Source organism: Stigmatopora argus, chromosome 1 (genome assembly GCF_051989625.1).
Source record: "Stigmatopora argus isolate UIUO_Sarg chromosome 1, RoL_Sarg_1.0, whole genome shotgun sequence".
In the NCBI taxonomy this organism is placed as follows: domain Eukaryota; kingdom Metazoa; phylum Chordata; class Actinopteri; order Syngnathiformes; family Syngnathidae; genus Stigmatopora; species Stigmatopora argus.
In genome coordinates this window covers 28,864,530-28,885,147 of record NC_135387.1, presented here as the reverse complement: position 1 = coordinate 28,885,147, position 20,618 = coordinate 28,864,530, and the positions used below count along the sequence as shown (strand labels likewise).

General features: G+C 37.8%; 1 protein-coding gene across 2 annotated transcripts in view; it reads right to left on the bottom strand.

Annotated features, from left to right (window-relative positions):
* Positions 1-20,618, bottom strand: part of LOC144085564 (plexin-A1-like) — a 242,470-nt gene that overhangs the window by 15,450 nt on the left and 206,402 nt on the right. Inside the window, exons 20-25 of one of the 2 annotated variants that reach the window (XM_077614962.1) lie at positions 18,065-18,208; positions 7,435-7,669; positions 5,721-5,869; positions 3,206-3,303; positions 2,443-2,601; positions 2,115-2,181 (exon numbers count right to left, since the gene is read on the bottom strand). In XM_077614962.1, the coding sequence (XP_077471088.1) occupies positions 2,115-2,181; positions 2,443-2,601; positions 3,206-3,303; positions 5,721-5,869; positions 7,435-7,669; positions 18,065-18,208 (852 nt within the window). The remainder of the gene's footprint in view (positions 1-2,114; positions 2,182-2,442; positions 2,602-3,205; positions 3,304-5,720; positions 5,870-7,434; positions 7,670-18,064; positions 18,209-20,618) is intronic. The other variant, XM_077614972.1, reaches the window with a different exon arrangement.

The following is a 20,618-nucleotide window of genomic DNA, read 5'->3' as shown; positions in this document are numbered from 1 at the left end:
TTTATGTTTATGTATGTGTATGTATATGTATTTATGCGTATATATATATATATACACGCATACATACATACACATACATAAATATATATATGCATACATACACATAGATGTACATACGGTAGGTCTTAACACTCATGTAACGCCATTTGTTTTACATACATATATATATACATATATATATATATATATATATATATATATATATATATATATATATATATGTATGTATTTATGTCTAAATTGGCTTTCCTATATCTGCATTTTGCTACTGTGACAACAAAATTTCCCGAATACGGGTTGAATAAAGTTATCCAATCCAATCCAATGCCTACTTTGTCACTACTACAGTGACATATATGATTCATTCGATCATTTTCTGAACCGAGCTAATTACAGGCATCAGGCGGGGGGACACCCTGAATCAGTGGTCCTCCAATCGCAGGGTACAATGAAACAGACAACCAATAACTCATAACTAGGGGCAATTTAGGGTGATCAATTAGCCTAGTATGCATTTTTTTGGGATGTGGGGGGAAACTGGAGGACCCAGAGAAAACCCATGCAAGCCCGTGGTGAACACACAAACCCCACAAGTGAGGTCTGACCTGGGATCGAACCCACAACCACACAACTGTGGGGCTCACCACTCCACCACCGGGCCGCCAGATAAATAAATACTCTGATCCTTCGCCACTTCACTACATAGCGAATTTTAAAAAAGTTCATAAAAATGTCAAAATCAAGTGGAAGACCGATGAAAAATGGCGGAAGTCAGGGCACCGCCTCTTCTGAAATGGTTGGCACTCAGCGCCAAAGAAGAAACGAAAATATAATATTTGTAAAGAAAAATGCCTCGCAAAATAGCTCCGAAAACCTGTTTTTTACTTTGCAGTTTTTCGATTATCGCGGACATGTCTGGTCTATGTGAACTGCGAAAAACGAGGGATTACTGCATTTTTTTCCTCTTCATTGAGCATTCTTTAGCTGGTGCGCCTTATAGTCCCAAAAATATGGCCCCATGAACAGAAGCATCTGGTCTACGGCGCCCTGAATTGAATTTATTCGACGAAGAGTACAAAACCTTGAAAGCATCGTGACCTCAATGAGCCCAACATGCTTACCCTTCAAATTCCATCAAAGCGCTTTCTATTTCACGCTGCCTGTTGAAGCCCGATTAGCATGACATTGGTGAAAACACAATGGTAATGGCTGTGAATAACATCACAGTCAGATTTGTTATTTTAATGGGGGTTTAAACGCGTGACCGTTTTGTCAGGGCACCCATCAGAATTTGTTTTAGCTTTTTATTAGCGTGCCGTTATGGCTGATGAGATAGTGTTTTAATAACGTCTGGGCGATCAAAACAAACTAGGAGGAATTACTCAGCGTTTTCTGCAGATAACCTGAGCATTGTGATCAAAAAGTGCTTGAGTTTAATGTCTACATTGATCATTTAAAAAGTGAAATGGAGCCGACATGGATTTCATGTCAGCGTGCACAGTGAGATTATAATTAGTTTATCTATAATCCTAATAAAGCGTTATTTATGGATGTGTGTGTGGTTATGTTAAGATTATCACGCTACGTTTGTCCAAACTGTGCATCGTAGAGAGTTGACATTTTTTATGGTTTTTATGTCATTGTGCACAGCAAGATTATAATTAGTTTATCTATAATCCTAATAAAGCATGATTTATGGATGTGTGTGTGGTTATGTTAAGATTCTCACGCTACGTTTGTTCAAACTGTGCATCGTAGAGAGTTGAATTTTTTTTATGGTGGCCAGAAACGGCTGTCACTGTGTCCACCAACAGCTTATGTTGTTTTTTTAGGCTAGGGTTATCAAAAAATGTTAATAACTATGTTATATGAACAAGTGTCTATTTTCTCAGTTTTACTTTAACATATGATTTTTTTAAATTTGTGATAATGCGAATAACTGCAAAAAATACAGTGAGCACAAAACAGAAACCACATAAGAATAATGAGGCAAAGAAGATTGCAACAGATGGTGGCCTATCCACAATAAGAGCAAAACTAGAATGAGAAGTCATACCAAGTACGTCAATTTTAATCTTTGATACAGCTATAAAAACTAAAGTTGTTGGCCTTACCTTGAGGAATTTATACAAAAGGAAGGTAAACCAGTTGGTCAGCATTTTCTCAGCAACAGATTCCGTTCTGGTATACACAAAAAAAATACATTAATACACACATAGATGTCATAAGCAAAAAACTGTTTCTAAATGGTGTTATGATTTTTGAGCCCTTGCGAAAAGACAAAACGTCCTGCAAACGGAACATATTTTTATTATGTTTTGCGCAGACATATTTTTGCATGTCATTCTTGTTTTTGTCCAACTCGTTTTGCCAAATCTTTTATTCTCACCACATTTTAAGTTGGAATCTTTGGGGGATTCTTTCGTTCTTTGTTTTTCTCACCTCCTGAGAAGCAACTTGGGATGGTTTTTGTTCTCCAGATTTCTGTCAATCAGATCTGACAAAAGCTGCTTCAAGACTCCCGTGGCGTACTCCATCTCCCCCTGTAGGGCTGTCATGATCAGTGACGCCACATTTCCTCGGTCCCGCATCGAAAATGACCTGGAAATACAGAGAGTGAGTTTAAATGTGTTGTTTCATTCCTCTATTCAACAAATGTTTTTTTTTCCAACCACCAACAACAATGTTTCAATTTCCAAGCAAGAGGAAAAGATTGGTCCCAGGAAACAAAGTGGTACCTCTACATACAAATTTAATTCGTTCCAGGACTGCGATCGTATGTCGAGACAGATTTTCCCCATAAAAACAAATAATAATTTGACTAACTCGTTTTATAGTCCGACGATGAATCCTTATTAATTTCCTTTTTTAATGTCGACCTTCATTTTACTCAATTTTACTTCACTTCCACTTTCTTCATCATGATAACTAGTTGAATCTTGACAGACATTTTGATTCAAATTTTACGGTGTATGTGAAAAAAAAGTTCGTCAAAGCGTTTTCATGCCAAGATATAGAAAAGATTTTAATATAAAAGTTAATGAAGTGCAGAAACCTGACAAACGAGTGAATAGTTTCGGACAAGAATGTGACGAACTATTGTTGAACGGGTCATTGAGTGCACTTGACAAAATCTGCACAAGTCTTCCTATCAAAGCAATAGAGTACCCTTTCAAAATAAGAGCATCAAAATAAGAAAACAGACCTTTGGGCTTCGAGCGTTCTTATGAATGTCAGGAGGAAATGCTTCTTTGTTAGTAGTTGTCCAAACAACGTCAGAGCCTTTTCAACATTAGCCTGCACCTGAAAAAGAAGAACATGATTCACGACAGGAACAATAGCAAAAACAAACGAGAAAAAAAACGGAACTTGAACACACATTTCCTGTCATTTCCATACCCGTCAACCTTGGCCAATTGTTCCCCTTATTAATGATAATTAATTTTCTCCAAAGTGGACAGGGCGCCCAATCAGTCGGTGCGCCTTTTGTATGCACTAAATTCAAGATTCTGTAGATGTCGCTGTATGGCGCTGATAACTTGACTGTTTGGGTACATTGCTTGCTGACGCGCTATATTTATATAGTGAAAAGGTGTACTTGACTGATGCACGTGTGCATATCATGCTTAAAGCATGACTATTAGCTATTAACGATAACGTTTTCATCTGCTGCCAGTGACCGAGATCATCCAGATTAGAGCCGAAATGGGTAAAATTAGATCAGTTTTACAAAAAAGCGTACTTAAAAAAAAATTCCTCTACAAAAGTTGGTATACGGACGGCATACACAATTTGAAGTCATCAAAAAATGAATGAAATACGGGGAAAATGTATAAGTTGACAGATATGCATTTTTCTCCTCTCAAACTAAAAGTGTAACTGATAAAACGAACCGTGCATGAAATTGATCATATCATAACATTCCAATGCTCGGGTTCAAAGAAAAGTCTTTTTGAAAAGGAAAACCTTGAACAAAGAGGATCAGTTTTCTGTTAAAACATTTTGTTTTTAAGCACACAGCGATGTCTTGTTGTGCTGCTTTTTTTGTCCACCAGAGAAATGATTTTAGATGACAATTTGACATAATTGCCTTTCTGGCATCGCAGCATGGTCCTTTCTGGTAGAAAATTGACAAGAAAAGAGTCGTTTTCGCCAGCGTCTGCCTACTCTTTGAAAATGAGACGCCAATTAAAAGTACTTGCAGGAAAAATATCAATTTAGTTACCAAATCCCGCCATCAATCTAAAATGTCTTTTTCGGATTTCTTTGAATCACATTTTTATTTATTTTTTGTTACATAGTGGCAGTAAAAAAAATGAATATATTGTTAAACTAAAATTTTCTATCAATTTTTTGGCTTTCACAGAACAATACTTTTGTGCTAAATGTCAGTCGTCTGCTTATAACAATTATTTACCCTCTATAATACCATTAAACAACTACATTTACAAAAAAGCAACAATGAAACATCTCCTAGCCCAATTTGTTCTGTTAAAAAAAGTTAAAATTTGAAAATGCATCCATCGTCTGAAGTCCTTCCTTCCCTCCGTCTTTTTGGGGCGTCCAGGCGTGACGTGATTGGATGTGTTTGTGTCAGAGATGGAGACACCCTGACTCGTCCCATTGGCCTCCACCTGTCACCACTCATGCAGAGCACAAGAAACACCCCAAAGATGCCGGTCTGTCAGCGATTGGCTCCGCCTCTCTCACTGTTGGCTTTCTTGGCCATGTTCTCTTTTATTATTAAGTTCTTCATGTGTGGTTATCTTCTTTCAAACACTATTTCCACCTTTATTGTCACCCCCTTGGCACTAATTTCTCTCCCACAATGTGCTATCACGAAGTGTTGAAACCTCCATATCAGTAAATGAAATGGTTGAGCATTATCACTATTGGACGAGATATGTGTTTTATTTATTCATTTTCTGAACCTCATATCCTGACAAGGGTCACGTGGGGTGCTGGACGAACGAGTGGTGACCGCTGCTCGTTAAGTGATACATTGATCTTGGACACTTCAAACGTGTGTCGAAATTATATGCTAGAATTTGGCATATTTTACTATTATACTATGTGATGTGTGTTTTATTCATTCGTTCATCTTCTGAATCTCTTATCCTTACAAAGGGCCACAGGGGGTGCTGGAGACTATCACAGCTAACTACGGGCACCAGGCAGGGGACACCCTAAAATGGTGGCCAGCCAATCGCAGGGTAGCAGGAGACAAACAACCAATCACTCGTAGCTAGGGACAATTTAGAGTGTTCAAGTAGCCTACTAAGCATGTTTTTGGGATGTGGGGGGAAAACCGGAGTACCCGGAGAAAACCCACGCATGGCTGGAGAGAAAATGCAAAATCCATACAGTGAGGACCCACCTGGAATTGAACCCAGAACCGTGAGGCCAATGTGCCCGGTCCACGGAGATGACGCTATTCTACGTCCCGTACTATATTACATGTAATGCAATTATTATGATTATTATCATAACGGGTCTTTGAAGGTTTCATGTCCTTCAAATGCCGGAAATCCGTCTATCTACGTGTCTAGAGGATACGTGATTGACAGGAGCAAAGTAGGGTTTTCATCTCGCGTCAATCCTCAGCGTGTGAAACTGTTGTTAACACAACTACTGTCGGTAAGCGTCTTCGGCGGCCCAGATTTTGCTTCCAATTCATGTTAGTGCGTGTTAGTTTAAAGATGATATGACAGTTTACTGACCCGTACCTCCATCTCCTTGAGCACAGGGTGGTCCTCAATGCCCGGGAACAACACCCTCATGGCATATGTCCGATAGTCCAAGAAGGGAATTCCGGCGCCATCTAATTCTTGCGTCAGCTCGTGGATGTCTGTCTGAAGTTCAGCAAACGCTTCACGGAAAACAAAAACACAAAAATAGCAAAAGATTGATAGACAGTAAAATTTGTAAAGCAGGAAACCTTTTGGTATGATTTAATTTAACAAAAGCAGTAATGGTGTGCTTAACATATTGTGCTTAACATATATTGAGCTTCTATATTGTACGATTTACTTGAAAGTACTTTAATATGCAATTTGTGCCTGCCTTTCTTATTGCTAATGTCTATTCATTGCACTCATGTCTATTCAGATGCTACTTCACATGTTCAACGTCGAGTTGTCTGCCTTTAATAATGGCTGGCGGATGATTGAACTACATGACCCCCGTCCCCCCCACGTGCTCCATCCCAAGTACACCTCTTTTATCTGCTTCTTCGCCCACACACACTTTTACATTTCTAAAGGACAGCTGGGAGAGCAGAAGGCAGCATGGGCTCTTTACGATGTGGGAACAAATGCACAACAAAATGTGTTGCTACCGTTACCCAATTTTTTTCTATGAGTTTTTAAACACCTATCCCTTAATAATAAACCTTTCAATGTTAAATGTAACAAGAACAAGAGAAAACGAGTTTGAGAAGAGAACAAGGGTGTTGGCCAAGGGCAGCTGCCGATAATATAGTTGTTCACCACCAACTCCATAATGTGGAGTGGAAAAATAATACAATGTAAAGCATTTTTAATGGCCTAAAAAGCACTCTAGTGAGTTGTTAGTGGGTCGGCCTCAGTGTTCTGGGGTTGTGGGTTCCATCCCAGGTCGGTCCTCACTTTGTGGAGTTTAGCATGTTCTCCCCGAGCTTGCATGGGTTTTCTCCGTGTACTCTGGTTTCCTCGCACATCCCAAAAACATGCAGGCTCAACTAATTGAGCACTCTAAATTGTTAAATAAAATCTATTTTTATTTGTTTAGGGTGTGAGATTAACACAATAGGTTAGTTTTTATTTTTTGTATAGAAAAGGACAATTAGTTAGCCAAAAAAAAACAATCGCCTGTTACTGTTCACTCCTTGTATTCCATTTTCTAATAATATTTCGTGTTTCCTTTCCTTTGTGTTGTCTGATGTTGAAATGGAACATTTTATACATTTTATTTTATAGCGCTAAGATGCCACATTGGCAAAATATGCTCAAAACGAGTGCATGTTACACTGACATTATTTTTATTTTGGTTTACATTGGTTGTTTGTCTCCTTGTGCGTTGCGATTGGCTGCCCACCAATTCAGGGTGTGCCCCACCTGGTGCCCTAAGTCAGCTGGGATAGGCTCCAGCACCCCCTGCGACCCTTGAGGATAAGTGGTTCAGAAGATGAATAAATGAATTAATAAAACACATATCACATCCAACACTAGTCTATGCAAAATTAAAGCATATAATTGCGACACATGTTTGAAGTGTCCAAGATCAATGTATCACTTCACGAGCTACTGTGACCACTCGTTAACTAATGAAAGTATCACACGTCATAAGACGTGTTGCGCCCGCACACATCACGATGTCGCGGTTGAAACGAGACATCGATTCGGCCCAATTATCATGTTAATTACATTTTTAACAAAGCTGCATTGTGTACAATACCTTCTTTACACTCCAAGGCCACTCTAGACTCCAAGTTGTCCATCTGCAGCTGAAGGCGTTTCAGGGTGCGATCAGCATCCCTAGATTTTCTCTTATAAGCTATCAGCACAGCAATGATGACCAATAAGAGCATTCCGCCGCCACCGCCGATTCCGATAATGGCAGGCAGCGTCAGCAAACTATCCGAGTATATGTGAAGAGTGCCAGGGGAGTACTCGAACCCGCCGGCTCGGATCTGAAAATACACAAACGGCATATTTAATGAGCAGAATATACACAAAAGTTTTGGCGACGGTTACGCAATCCTAGGCATGTTGACAATACACTTGGTCATGATAACAGAATACATTTTCCATTTCTCTTGGTAGTCGATTGTATTAAAACGAAAATAAACACTTGGCTCGGTTTATCTTACAGCGGCAGATGGTTGGTTGGCGGTCTAAGGAGATCGAAACTTGGTGGCCTGATGAAAGAACTTGTTTAACCCAATTTCAACTGCAAGAATCATAAAATTTTGATCTCCTCTCTAGTCAATACGGAGGCACATCGATGACAGGCGCATGCTCGGGGTGCCTTAGATCACCTCAATTACTGTGAACACTTTTTGTGAGGGCGGTTTTGATTTTTTTTTTTTTGCCTGAAGGGTAAACGCTTAGCGCTGTGGAAGATGAAGATCTCTCAAGTTGACTTTCTCAACTTGGTTCACGAGCTCTGGTCTGGAGGTTGCAAAGAATTACAAATACCTATTTTAACGATGTTGACGACGATGAGAAGGGTCGAGAAAATATCTTGGATATTTGTTGTGGAAATATATCCTGTTATCCATTTTCCTAAGGGCTGGATCCAATGGCATCTGATTTTGAATATAGTAATACAGTAATACCTTGAGATACGAGCTTAATGCGTTCCTGGACCTGAGTTCGTATGTCAATTCACTCGTACCTCAAATCATTTTTCCCATATAAAATAACTAAAGACAAATTAATCCGTTCCCACACTCTGGATATTTGTTGTGGAAATATATCTGGTTATCCATTTTCCTAAGCACTGTTGAAGGACAAGAATGGATATAACGCCACTTGATTTTGAATATACAGTAATAACTTGAGATACGAGCTTAATGCGTTCCTGAACCATTTTTCCCATATAAAATAACTAAAGACAAATTAATCCGTTCCCACCCTCTGAAAAAAAAACACAAAAATTTGCTTGGAATTTTCCTCATATCTCAAATTTCTCGTATGTTGCGACACTCATATGTCAAGGTATTACTGTACTGTAACAGCGTTGAAGAAACGATGAATTAAATACGTTACTATTTATTTTATACCTATGGTCAGTGGTGGCAAACAAGTTAGACACAGAGCCAAAATTTTAATTTCAGGGCAAAAATTTGCTTGCAATTTTCCTCGTATCTCAAATTTCTCATATAATGGGACACTCATATGTCAAGGTATTACTGTACTGTAACAGCGTTGAAGAAACGATGAATTAAATACGTTACTATTTAATGTTTACTTATGGTCAGTGGTGGCGAACATGTTAGACAGCCAAAATTTTAATTTCAGGACAAAAATGTGCTTGCAATTTTCCTTGTATCTCAAATTTCTTGTATGTTGGGACACTCATATGTCAAGGTATTACTGTACAGTGTTGAAGAAATTAATTAATTAATTACATGCGTTACTATTTATTTTATACCTATGGTCAGCGGTGGTGAACAAGTTAGACACATATACAGCCAAAATTTTAATTTCAGGGCAAAAATGTGCTTGAAATTTTCCTTGTATCTCAAATTTCTCGTATGTTGGGACACTCGTATGTCAAGGTATTACTGTACTGTAACAGTGTTGAAGAAACACTTCAGTCTCAGTCTGCAGAGGGTCCCCACCTTGTGGACTTCCTGTGTGTGGCTCCAGTTTTTTTACCTAGGTCTACAATGTCTTGTGTGTCTTGTGTTTGTCTTGCTACTGCAACCAAGAAATTTCCCGAATACGGAATGAAATGAAGTTCTAACCTAACCCACCTAAACAATATAATTTATAATTTGTTTATAATGGGCATGGGTGAATTTGAGTGTGTTTTAAGAGAGAATAAAAATAAAAGTAAATTGAAATGAGGCAAAGAGCCATAGTATACACAAAATATGATCAGAACCATTTTGGCCGAGAGCCACATGCTGCTCGACAGCCAAGTTTTCTGCCTATGGTTACGATATGACATAATGCTCCTAAAAATGTGAAAATTAAGTGGAATTAAATGCCTTTATTGTCATTATACAAGTGCACACATAACAAATAGGCATTAAAAAATGATATAAAATAAAAATGAAATGAGCTATTGTGTTTTTTAGTGCAAGTTTTCAAATTTGCAGTGCTATATGTATTATAAGTAGTCAGCAAGAAACTATATAAATAGAAGTAAACTGTTCCATGGAGTTATTCAAGCGAGACAATGCAAAAAAACCCATATGCAGCATAAAGCATATTCTGTCACTATATAAGTAATCAAACAGAGCAATTAGCAACATTGAAATATCTCCCCGAGCAGCCGTGGCAATTAAGAAAAGTGAATCACATGTTTTTTAGTGTGTGTATTTTTTTGCGCTCAGTAAGTACATTTGCATAAGAACAGTTTATCTCAGTAAATAAAAAAATACCCAGTGCGGAATAGCATCAAATCAAGCGATCCACTAGGGGGGTTGATACCCGACTCAAATGAATAATGATTATTCACTTTGAAGTACTTCTAAGTGAACTTTGGTGCCTGATTAGAAGAAAAAGAATCAAATATGTACATACAGAGTGGAGTGTGTGCGTACAAATCACATTTGTGCCAGGAGAGACGTTTAGAAAAAGCTTGTATGAACGTTAGCAGACAGTAAATTGAAAAAAAAAAAGTAAGAAAAAAATAATAAACAGACCCCGGGCATGAGCAGCAAACTATTTTAACGCAAAGCAGCTCAAACTGTCAACGGCACATTAAATATACATGCGTCATGGAGCTTTTATTCCGTTAATAAATGCTGAATATCTGACAGAAATGAAGTGATTAGCCAAAGTGCACTTTCCAATCATTTAGACTAGTGTCACTAACTAAATCCATTAACAGCCCTTATATATTCTAAAAATCACCGTATTTTTCCGCTTATTTAATTTATTTATTATTTATTTATATATATTTGTAACAAAAAAGACATAACTTAATCAAGGATATAGCTTATATATTCTAAAATCACCGTATTTTTCCGCTTATTTATTCAATTTATTATTTATTTATATATATATTTGTAACAAAAAATGATAACTTAATCAAGGGTACGGCTTATATATTCTAAAAACACTATTTTTCCGCTTATATTTATATTTAATTAATTTATTATTTATGTAGATATATTTGTAACAAAAAATGATAACTTAATCAAGGGTACGGGTTATATATTCTAAAAACACAATTTTTCTGCTTATATTTATATTTAATTAATTTATTATTTATGTAGATATATTTGTAACAAAAAATGATAACTAATCAAGGGTACGGGTTATATATTCTAAAAACACCGTATTTTTCCACTTATATTTATATTTAATTTATTTATTAATTTAAATATATTTGTACCAAAAAATGATGACAACTTAATCAAGGGTACAGCTTATATACTCTAAAAACACCGTATTTTTTGACTTATATTTATATTTAATTAATTAATTTATATATATTGGTAACAAAAATGATTACTTAATCAAGGGTGCGGCTTATATGCGCACAAATTATGGACTTGACATGCACGAAACTGCAAGGTAACAAAGACATAACGCCATAATGCCATGACGCCATAACGCCATAACGCCATGACGCCATGACGCCATTATGACATGACGCCATAATGCAAAACAATGCGGCCGATACGGTCATTTATTTCAAAATAGAGAAAAGATAAACAGATAAAACGCTAAAAAAAATAATTTTGACGTCTTTGAAAACAATTCAAGAAAAAAAACGTATCTTGCATAAAACGTGAAAACACTCAAGTACTGGTGTGTGTGGTCACACTTCCTGGTTGTCTTATACGAGAGAAATTGTAAATTTCAATGATTTTAAGGCAATTTTAAGGGTACGGCTTATACGCGAAGGCGATATATATATTATATTCATGTAATCAACTGGGTGGGTGTTACATTGCACAAGTGGTTAGCCCGTATGCCTCAAGTTCTGAGATCGAGGGTTCAATGCCCTGAGGGTTCCGAACTTCATCTGTGTTTCCTTGTTCTCTTTGGACTTCTGTGGGTTTTCTTTGGGTGTTCAGGTTTCCTCCCACATCCCATAAAACATGCATGGCAGGCTGGTTGAACACTAAATTGTACCAGGATATTAATTTTGAGCATTAATTGTTGGTAATGTCCTTGTTCCTTGCGACTGATTGGCAATTCAAGGTGTTCCCTGCTTACTGTCCATAGTCAGGGGCTCCAGCACCCCTCGACTCTTTTGAGGATACGTGATACAGAAACTGAAGGTGTCCTGTTTGCGGATTTGTATGCCTGATGTGTCCCTCTTGGCTCCCCTTCCCTTGTGTGACCCTTGTAATTTGTCATCAACCCACTTCTGTGTATTTAAACCCGTGTTTTGTGGGATTATTGTTTTTCCTGTTTCCGTAAGTAACGTTTGCCTCCTTGTTAGAGTGCGTCTCTCCTGTTAAGTTGTTATTTTGTTAACTTTGTCCCAGTTTTGAGTTTTTGCATGGTTGTTTTTCATTAAAATCCTAATTTGTGCACTAGCCTCGCCCTCTAGTTTTTCTGCTTCCAGCTCCTGGGTTCCATTTTTCTTCAAGCGAACATTGAATGTTTCTTCTGTCTTTTTGCATCATTTTGCCAAATTGAGGAGGCGCCTCAACTAAAGGTGTTAAAATAATAAAAACGTGGGAAGAGAGTGATACAAGAATGAAACTTGTACTAAGTGAAGTTAGCATCAACTCCAACACCAGCAGACATATTGTCATTCATCAAAGCAAGCACGTATTCTTATTATCTATTAACAGCGCTCGACAACAATTTCTCCTCAGATGATGAGGAGCCTCGCGAGCACAGGGATCTCCAGAAACATGGTGACACATTTTAAACATGAGCCTCTATTTTTACTCATGTGACAGACCGAAGAACTGAATGAGGAACTAAAAAGCTGTAGGCCAAAACAACAAACGAGTTTCTTCGAAAAACTCGAGGGAGGCGAGCAGCTGCCAACACACAGCTGAGCATCAGAAGGGACACACAAAGCCGACACACACATATACACACACATATACACAATGCAGGTCCCTCACTTTACTCTACACCCACATAAGCTGTCTAAGTCTGGACACCCATTGGGGTCCTCAGCATGTAGGTCATTGTGCATGGAGAACATCTTTTAGCAACAGCTGCGTCACTCTCTGGTATATAATATGCAAAACATACATAAATATGCACTGGATATGTATGTCTTTTAAAGTAAAGCAATTCTGAGATATATCGTGATACAGAAATACCTTGAGATACAACAAGGGTGTCAGACTCGGGTTGGTTCGCGGGCCGCTTTAACGTCAACTTGATTTCACGTGGGCCGGACCATTTTAGATATGTTTAGATTTTTTTTAATAAATGGATTAAAAACCCTGAATATTCAGTTTTTTATAGATCTAAAACAATGTTTATTTTATCTTTTTTTTAAACATATTTTTAGATTTTACAGAATGATTTTTGAACTAAAAACACAGAAAAAAATGATTAAAAAATTACAATTATTGATTTAAAAGGGGGAAAATCAGGAAATTTAATATACATCTATACTCTTCATTTTAAATTTGATTCTAAAACAGAAAGTCGGCACTCATGATTTACTTTCCCGGGCCGCACAAAATGATGCGACGGACCAGATTTGGCCCTCGGGCCGCCACTTTGACACGTGAGATACAAGCTTAATGCGTTCCGGGACCAAGCTCGTATGTTGATTTACTCAATTGTTGTACTCATATCTCAAACCAACGCAAAAAAATACGAAAAAAATGCAACCCTCCGCCCAGTGCTTGTATCTCACCCACCTGGCTTTCTCATATGCTAGTGTCTCAAGGCAAATATTTGCTCTGAATTTTCCTCGTATCTCAAATTTTTCGTATGTTGGGACACTCGTATGTCAGGGTATTACTGTATTACATTGAAGGATTCTGTAATTGATTCAAAATCGATCTGAATGGATCTTTACGCGGGTGTTTTTGGTGTAAATAAACAATGGGTGGCTGCACTTGCACTCGCGTCCACTAGTTGTCAGCAGTCAGCCACCATGCCAAATATGAAGTAATTGAGACACAATGGGGACTTATTTCCCAGCTCAATTCCCATATCAAATTTGACCAAAAATACATGAATTCAAATGGACAATAATGCCCAAACAAAAACAAGTGTTCTACCCCGCTTGAATAAGATATTTTTGTATCCTGTAGTGGTTATCGGTACACGGTCAATTGGTCACCGGTCTTTTGGTCGCCGATCTTTTGGTCGCCGGTCTTTTGGTCGCCCAGAAGGTAAGTGATAATTACCATTTATATCGTTGCTCAAATTCCCTAAATACAAACAGCGAATGACTATTTAGTCATACTTAATGCCCTAGTAATTATTAGGCTAAAGAAAAGCTCTAAATTTCCCGGACTTTTATTGTTTTTTGTTGGAGAACTTGTTAAGACCCTGACTAACGTAGCTTCTTAAAGGGACAACGCATGTACATACAAACTCTTATACACTCACACGTCCGCTCAGTGAAACTGCTCATGTCCATTGTTGGCTTTTATTGATGCATAGACCGTGTTGTTTTACCTTGTTTTGTCGCCGCTCTTTTGGTCGTCGGTCTTTTGGTCGCCGGTCTTTTGGTCGCCGGTCTTTTGGTCGCCCGTTGTCGTGGTTGGGGCGACCAAAAGACGGCGACCAATCGACCGCACACGGCGGTTATCTAAATTTGGATTCCTCAAGCTAAATGTTTTGACCTGCCATTCTTTGGGCAGCTGTTTATTTTGGAAAAAAAATACATTGCGTACTTAGATATTCACCAGGAAATTGTTGCATGTAGGGATTTAAAAAAACGTTTTTCAGCGTTGCACCTTGCAGCTGGTTGCTTGATGCCATTGAGAGCTATCATGTTGAATTAAATGGATGCGCCGTCATTGGATTTGGAGGCATATTGGCTGTCGCTAGCAGGGAACAAATGTCAAAAAGATATAGCGAGGCCATTGTGAGAGGACTGGCCGATAAGTTGAAAAGGAGGCATTGGAGGCTTTTGAGCGGGTGCGCTGGCACAAACACACACATCCAAATATATTCCGAGCTGTCTCGCCTGCCTGCGGTTTGACCTTCTTTAATGCAAGATGTGATGATTTTAAAAGTCTGTTACAGTCAAAGTCAATCACAGATGGACATCTTTAGTCTGATGGCAGTTTGAAATTCGGATGTAGCGATAGCCTATTTTTGCATGCGAGTCCAGTTCGCGTCACCTGAGACGATTTTTGGGATTTGCCGATAACGAGTCTCGATCCAGAACCTAAAAAAAATGTTTTAAGGGGAGAAAAATAGCACATGTCTTTTTGTGTCCAAATTTGTACAACGCTATCTAACATTAACACCATTTAAGGTCATTAGCAAAATTTTATTTTTCAACACGTAATACACAAAAAAGGTTGCAAACAAATTGCGTTAAAATAATTAGTTCTCGTAAATACTTAACATATTTAAAAATGAGTCCAGAGCTCACATGATTGTGATTTTCTTGACTTTTATGCTTTCTTTGTTATAAAAAGTTTAGTTCAATAATGTAAAATAAATATACTGTTCAGATTAAACTATTTATTTTTTTGCAATGTACCTATTCTTTTTTATTATATATAAAAAATAATGTAATGCGATTATTTGTGCCCGATTTATTGTGATTTTTTTTTCACTTTTAGATTGCGGTTGGACATATTCTCCTAAATTTGTCTCAAAAGTGTCAATATAAATATGTACTAATGTAATTATGTAATATTTTTTTGCAAAATACCTTAGGATTATTTTTCTTGCTTATAGCCCTTAACTCTTTCACAGCCAATGACAGCTAGCGGTTGTCCATTGCAACATATGCCATCAATTGAGGTTCATTCATTCATTTTCTGTTCACAGCAGCTCGTGAAGTGATGCATTGATCTTGGACACTTCAAACGTGTGTCGCAATTATATGCTTTAATTTGGCATCGATTAGTGTTGGATGTGATATGTGTTTTATGCATTCATTCATCATCTGAACCGCTTATCTTCAAGGGTCGCGGAGGGTGCTGGACCCTATCCCAGCTGACTTCTGGCATCAGGCAAGAGACACCCTGAGTTGGAGGCCAGCCAAATTACTCGTATGTCGGGGTACTCGTATATCAAGGCATTATACTTTACTTAAGTTATACAAGTAAGTGACATTGACATTATTCACACCGCGCCGCGGATTGAGGGAAAAAAAAAAGCTGCCCTGATTTGTGACAGAACTTTTGTCCAAAAGCTCTTCAGCCTTGAACGTGTGAGTGCAGTGATTTCACCGTCACGTCATGCCAGTTTAATAAACCCCCTGAAAAGCATTTCTTTATAAAAGAACATATTCCATATTATATATCTCTACGATTCCCATTTCTCTTCAGATCAAAGCCCCTTCACCGAGCGAGATGGTTGTTATTTGTGCATTTCTAAGTTCTTTTTCATCCTTTTCTCCAGTAAACAAATTCTACAAGGCTGGGGAATCTCATGTGATGCTGAGAGAACAAAATGTGAAATATAGAATAAAACTATACATCCAAAAAGTACAACTTTTTCCACTTAAATGTAAAGGATCTCACTATTTTCCCGTAATGGCCATGTTATGTGATCTTTGCAATTAGGATTTGTAAAAAGAACAATGACTGAATGAATAACACTTATTAAAAGTCTATTTTGGCAACGTTTATGTATCATGATGAGAATGTTATATATCAATTTTTAACCTTAGTTTACAAAATCTTCCAACACAAAGCTCCTCCTCCAATCCAACATTTTGTATCAAACAATTCCAACACATAGACAAGGGCTGGCTCTAGAGGTGACTGTGTAGTTCCCTTCAAAAAACAGAGCATTTAGCCGTGCCTCACATAGCAATTAGCATACGTCAACTCCCGTCTCTAAACCCCTCGGCCAATCATCTTAAAGCGTGGTTGTTAGACGAACAAAATTGCCATCACAATGCTGTCTAAAACTGTCCTACTAGTGTGTGTGGGTGTGTGTGTATGTTTCCTGGTTTACCTTCAAACTGCACAAGGGACTTAAGATGGAAATTAGCCCACGGCTACAATCTTACATATTTACATATATATGTTCATTAACATGAATATAAATATGTTTATTAATATGTGCAGTCCCTTATTAAATAAATCAAACTCAAACTGAACCTTGATAGAATGTATTTTAAAATGAACACAGAGTTTGTGTGAATCAAATACTGTTTATAAATGCGTGACCGGACGTTTGGTCGCCAGACGTTTGGGTCCGGGCGACCAAAAGTCCGGCGACCAAACGTCCGGCGACCAAACAACCAGCGACCAAACGTCCGCCGACAAAACGTCCGGCGACCAAACGTCCGGCGACCAAACGTCCGGCGACCAAACGTCCGGCGACCAAACGTCCGGCGACCAAACGTCCGGCGACCAAACGTCCGGCGACCAAACGTCCGGCGACCAAATAAATGATATTCAATTTTGGCCAAGCTGTTGTGTAAAGACCTTGCAAAATAGAGTTAGGGTGCAAAACTACTATTAAACCATCTAGAGGGTTATGCCGAATTTTATTCCCATTTGTATGTAGCACTAGCTAAAAGTAATTCAAATATTGGAAAATCAAACGGCACCGAGGGACTTGAATAAGCGGCGAAAAAATGCTGACACATTCACTGTTGAAGATGTTGTGTTATGCTTGTCTGAATGGAAAAAAGCTTATTCTGTTTTTGTTTGTTTTAAACCAGCAAAGATATGAAACTCCATTCCAGTAAAAGGTTACTGGCTGTAAAATTAAATTAATACAAAAGCTCTCCACAACCTGAAGAGCAACCGGTAAAAGTAAATATTAGGGATGTCCCTGATCAGAAACGATTGAAAATCGGGTCGGTTTTTCAGAGGGTAAAAAAACAACAACAATTTTTTTTACAAATATTTAGCTTTGCCCTTAATGAGTTAAGCTAAATTAATAGATATAATGGAAAAAAAATAGACTATTTTGACACTAATGAAACAACCTTCAAGTAAAAGAAGGTAAATGTCTGACAAATCACAACTAAAATATCTCAATTTATTTGTCGTGTAAGTTAAAGTAATTGAAATCGCCATTTTATATGATTCTAATTTTGCGATAGCTCAATTCAAATTGTGTAAACAAAGCAAGTTTATTCGTCGTGTAAGTTAAAGTCATTGAAATTAGTTTCGTCTATGTCACCTGGCAGTTTCGTGCATGTCAAGTCTAATTTGTGCGCATATAAGCCGTACCCTTGATTCAGTCATCTTTTTTTGTAACAAATACGACTTATATGTGAGAAAATACGAACATTTCCAAGACCGGAAAGTTGCACTAACCGTGACTTTGTGTTGACCAGTGAGATTAGGCCATTCGCACAGCAGTTGGCTCTCAGACAGGGTGAGGACGCAGGGGGTTTCGCCAATGAGGACCGTGTAGTTCAGACGACTGTTGCCCGGGGCTGCTGGGATCAGGTTACGACCCTAAAACCAGGTAAGGAAACAAGACGGAAGGAAAAAGTCAATTCGTTCATTTTGTACATTGCAGGAATAGTTTTCATTCATTCATTCATTTTCTGAAACGCTTATCCTCATAAGGGTGGCGGGAGGTGCTGGAGCCTGTTGTACTACGAACACCAGGCGTGGCATTGATCTTGGACACTTCAAACGTGTGTCGAAATTATATGCTAGAATTTGGCATATTTTACTACTAATATACTATGCAATGTGTGTTTTATTCATCGGTTCATCTTCTGAATCTGTTATCCTTACAAAGGGTCACATGGGGTGCTGGAGCCTATCCCAGCTAACTACAGGTACAAGGCGGGGGACACCCTAAAATAGTGGCCAGCCAATCGCAGGGCACCTCGGAGACAAACAACCAATCAGTCGTAACTCGGGGCAATTTAGAGTGTTTAACCAGCTAGCGTAGCATTCATGTTTTTGGGATGTGGGAAGACAATGGAGTACCCGGAGAAAGCCCACTCAAGCCTGGGGAGAACATGCTAACTCCACACAGTGAGGACCCACCTGGGATTGAACCCACGACCCTAGAACTGTGAACCCAATGCGCTAATGCGCTTTCTTGCAATAAACTCAACACTCACTGACCACATGAAAAATAATAAATAAATAAAAAAACAAAAAAAAATAAAAATAAAAAATACCACATATAAAAAATAAAAATAACTTTAAAAAAAAACCACATATAAAAAATAATAAAAAACAAAAAAAACTGACCACATATAAAAAATAATTTAAAAAAACTGACCACATATAAAAAATAATTTAAAAAAACTGACCACATATAAAAAAATAAATAAAAAAAATTACCACATACGAAAAATAATTTTAAAAAAATAAAAAATGACCACATAGAAAAAAATGATTTAAAAAAAACGACCACATATAAAAAATTAAAAAAACATACTGTTTGCGCAAATTACCACATTAAGGGAGACAAATATTTCAATCTTTCCAACATATCAAAATAATTGATTTCTTTTCAAACCACTAAAATTATGTGATGTAGGAGTGAAATAAGTAAAAATAAATACAAAATTTGGGGGGGTCACGTAGCTTTAGTAAAAAAAAATAAAAAAAATAAAAGAATAGTCTGGAAAGAGAACTGAAGAAATAATGTGTAGGACTCAAGAGAAGAATGCGAGAGGTGATGGCTTCTGCGTCTCCTGTTGCTTTAACAGTGGGACACAAAAACACACTCTGTGTTCTAATCCCATTGTCTCGGCAGGAGTGCATAATTCACTCCGCAACCTCGGAAACATTCTGCACTTCACTGTAAGAAAGTGTACATAGTCACACCCGCCAGAATAAAACATTTATGCCGAATTTTATACCGTGCACATTCATAACGTTTAAAATGTGTCATTGTAAAAAAAATGCAATCCAGAATAATTTATTATTCCTTGCTGCTTAATCAATGTTTTAACAATGAAAGACGTATTGTTATCACAATTCCCTTCTAAAAATGGACACATCAGTGTCAGATGTTTGAACGACTCTATAAAATGACTCTAAAGTAGACCTCAATAATATAAAATGACTAAATACAAAAAAAACTAAATATCAAAAGATTAATGCAACTCACTATTGTCTTTTGTTCTTATACTATATGGGTGTATTTGTTTTTCTATATGAAGAACATGCTAGTATTCATTTTCTGAACAGCTTATCCTCACAAGGGTCGCGGGGGGTGCTAGAGCCTGTCCCACCTTATTTAGGGCACAATGCAAGGGACACCCTGTATTGGTGGCCAGCCAATGGCAGGGCACAATGAGAGAAACAGCCAATCACTCGTAGCTAGGGGCAATTTAGAGTGTTAGACTAGCTAGCCTATCATGCATGTTTTAGGGATCTGGGAGGAAACCAGAGAAAACCCACGCAGGATCGAACCCACGACCCCCGAACTGTATTTTTATTATATTATATAGAACTGAATATTTAAGAATACTAAAAAATAATAATGAAAATTTTTGCTCAGCAACAAAGGAAGACAGGGTCACTTTCCAATGTACTCGGTTTCCTTCAATTTTAATAAAATCACACCTGTCAACCTTATTAATGATTGCAATTCCCCTTATTAAGCGGAAAAAAGAACGTATAAATGCAACGCGGCATATATTTACTCTCATAGGGCGCATTTAAAAGTCTAAAATTTTCTCTAAAGTGGATGGGATGCTCAATCAGTTGGTGCAGTACATTCAAGATTCTGTAGATGTCGCTGTATGGTTGATAGCTTGACTGTCTGAGTCCATTGCTTGCTGACGCGCTATATTTATATAGTGAAAAGGCAGACATGATTGATGTATCATGCTTAAAGCATGACAATAGCATTAGCATTACAATTAGCAGTCGACGATGACGTTTTCGTCTG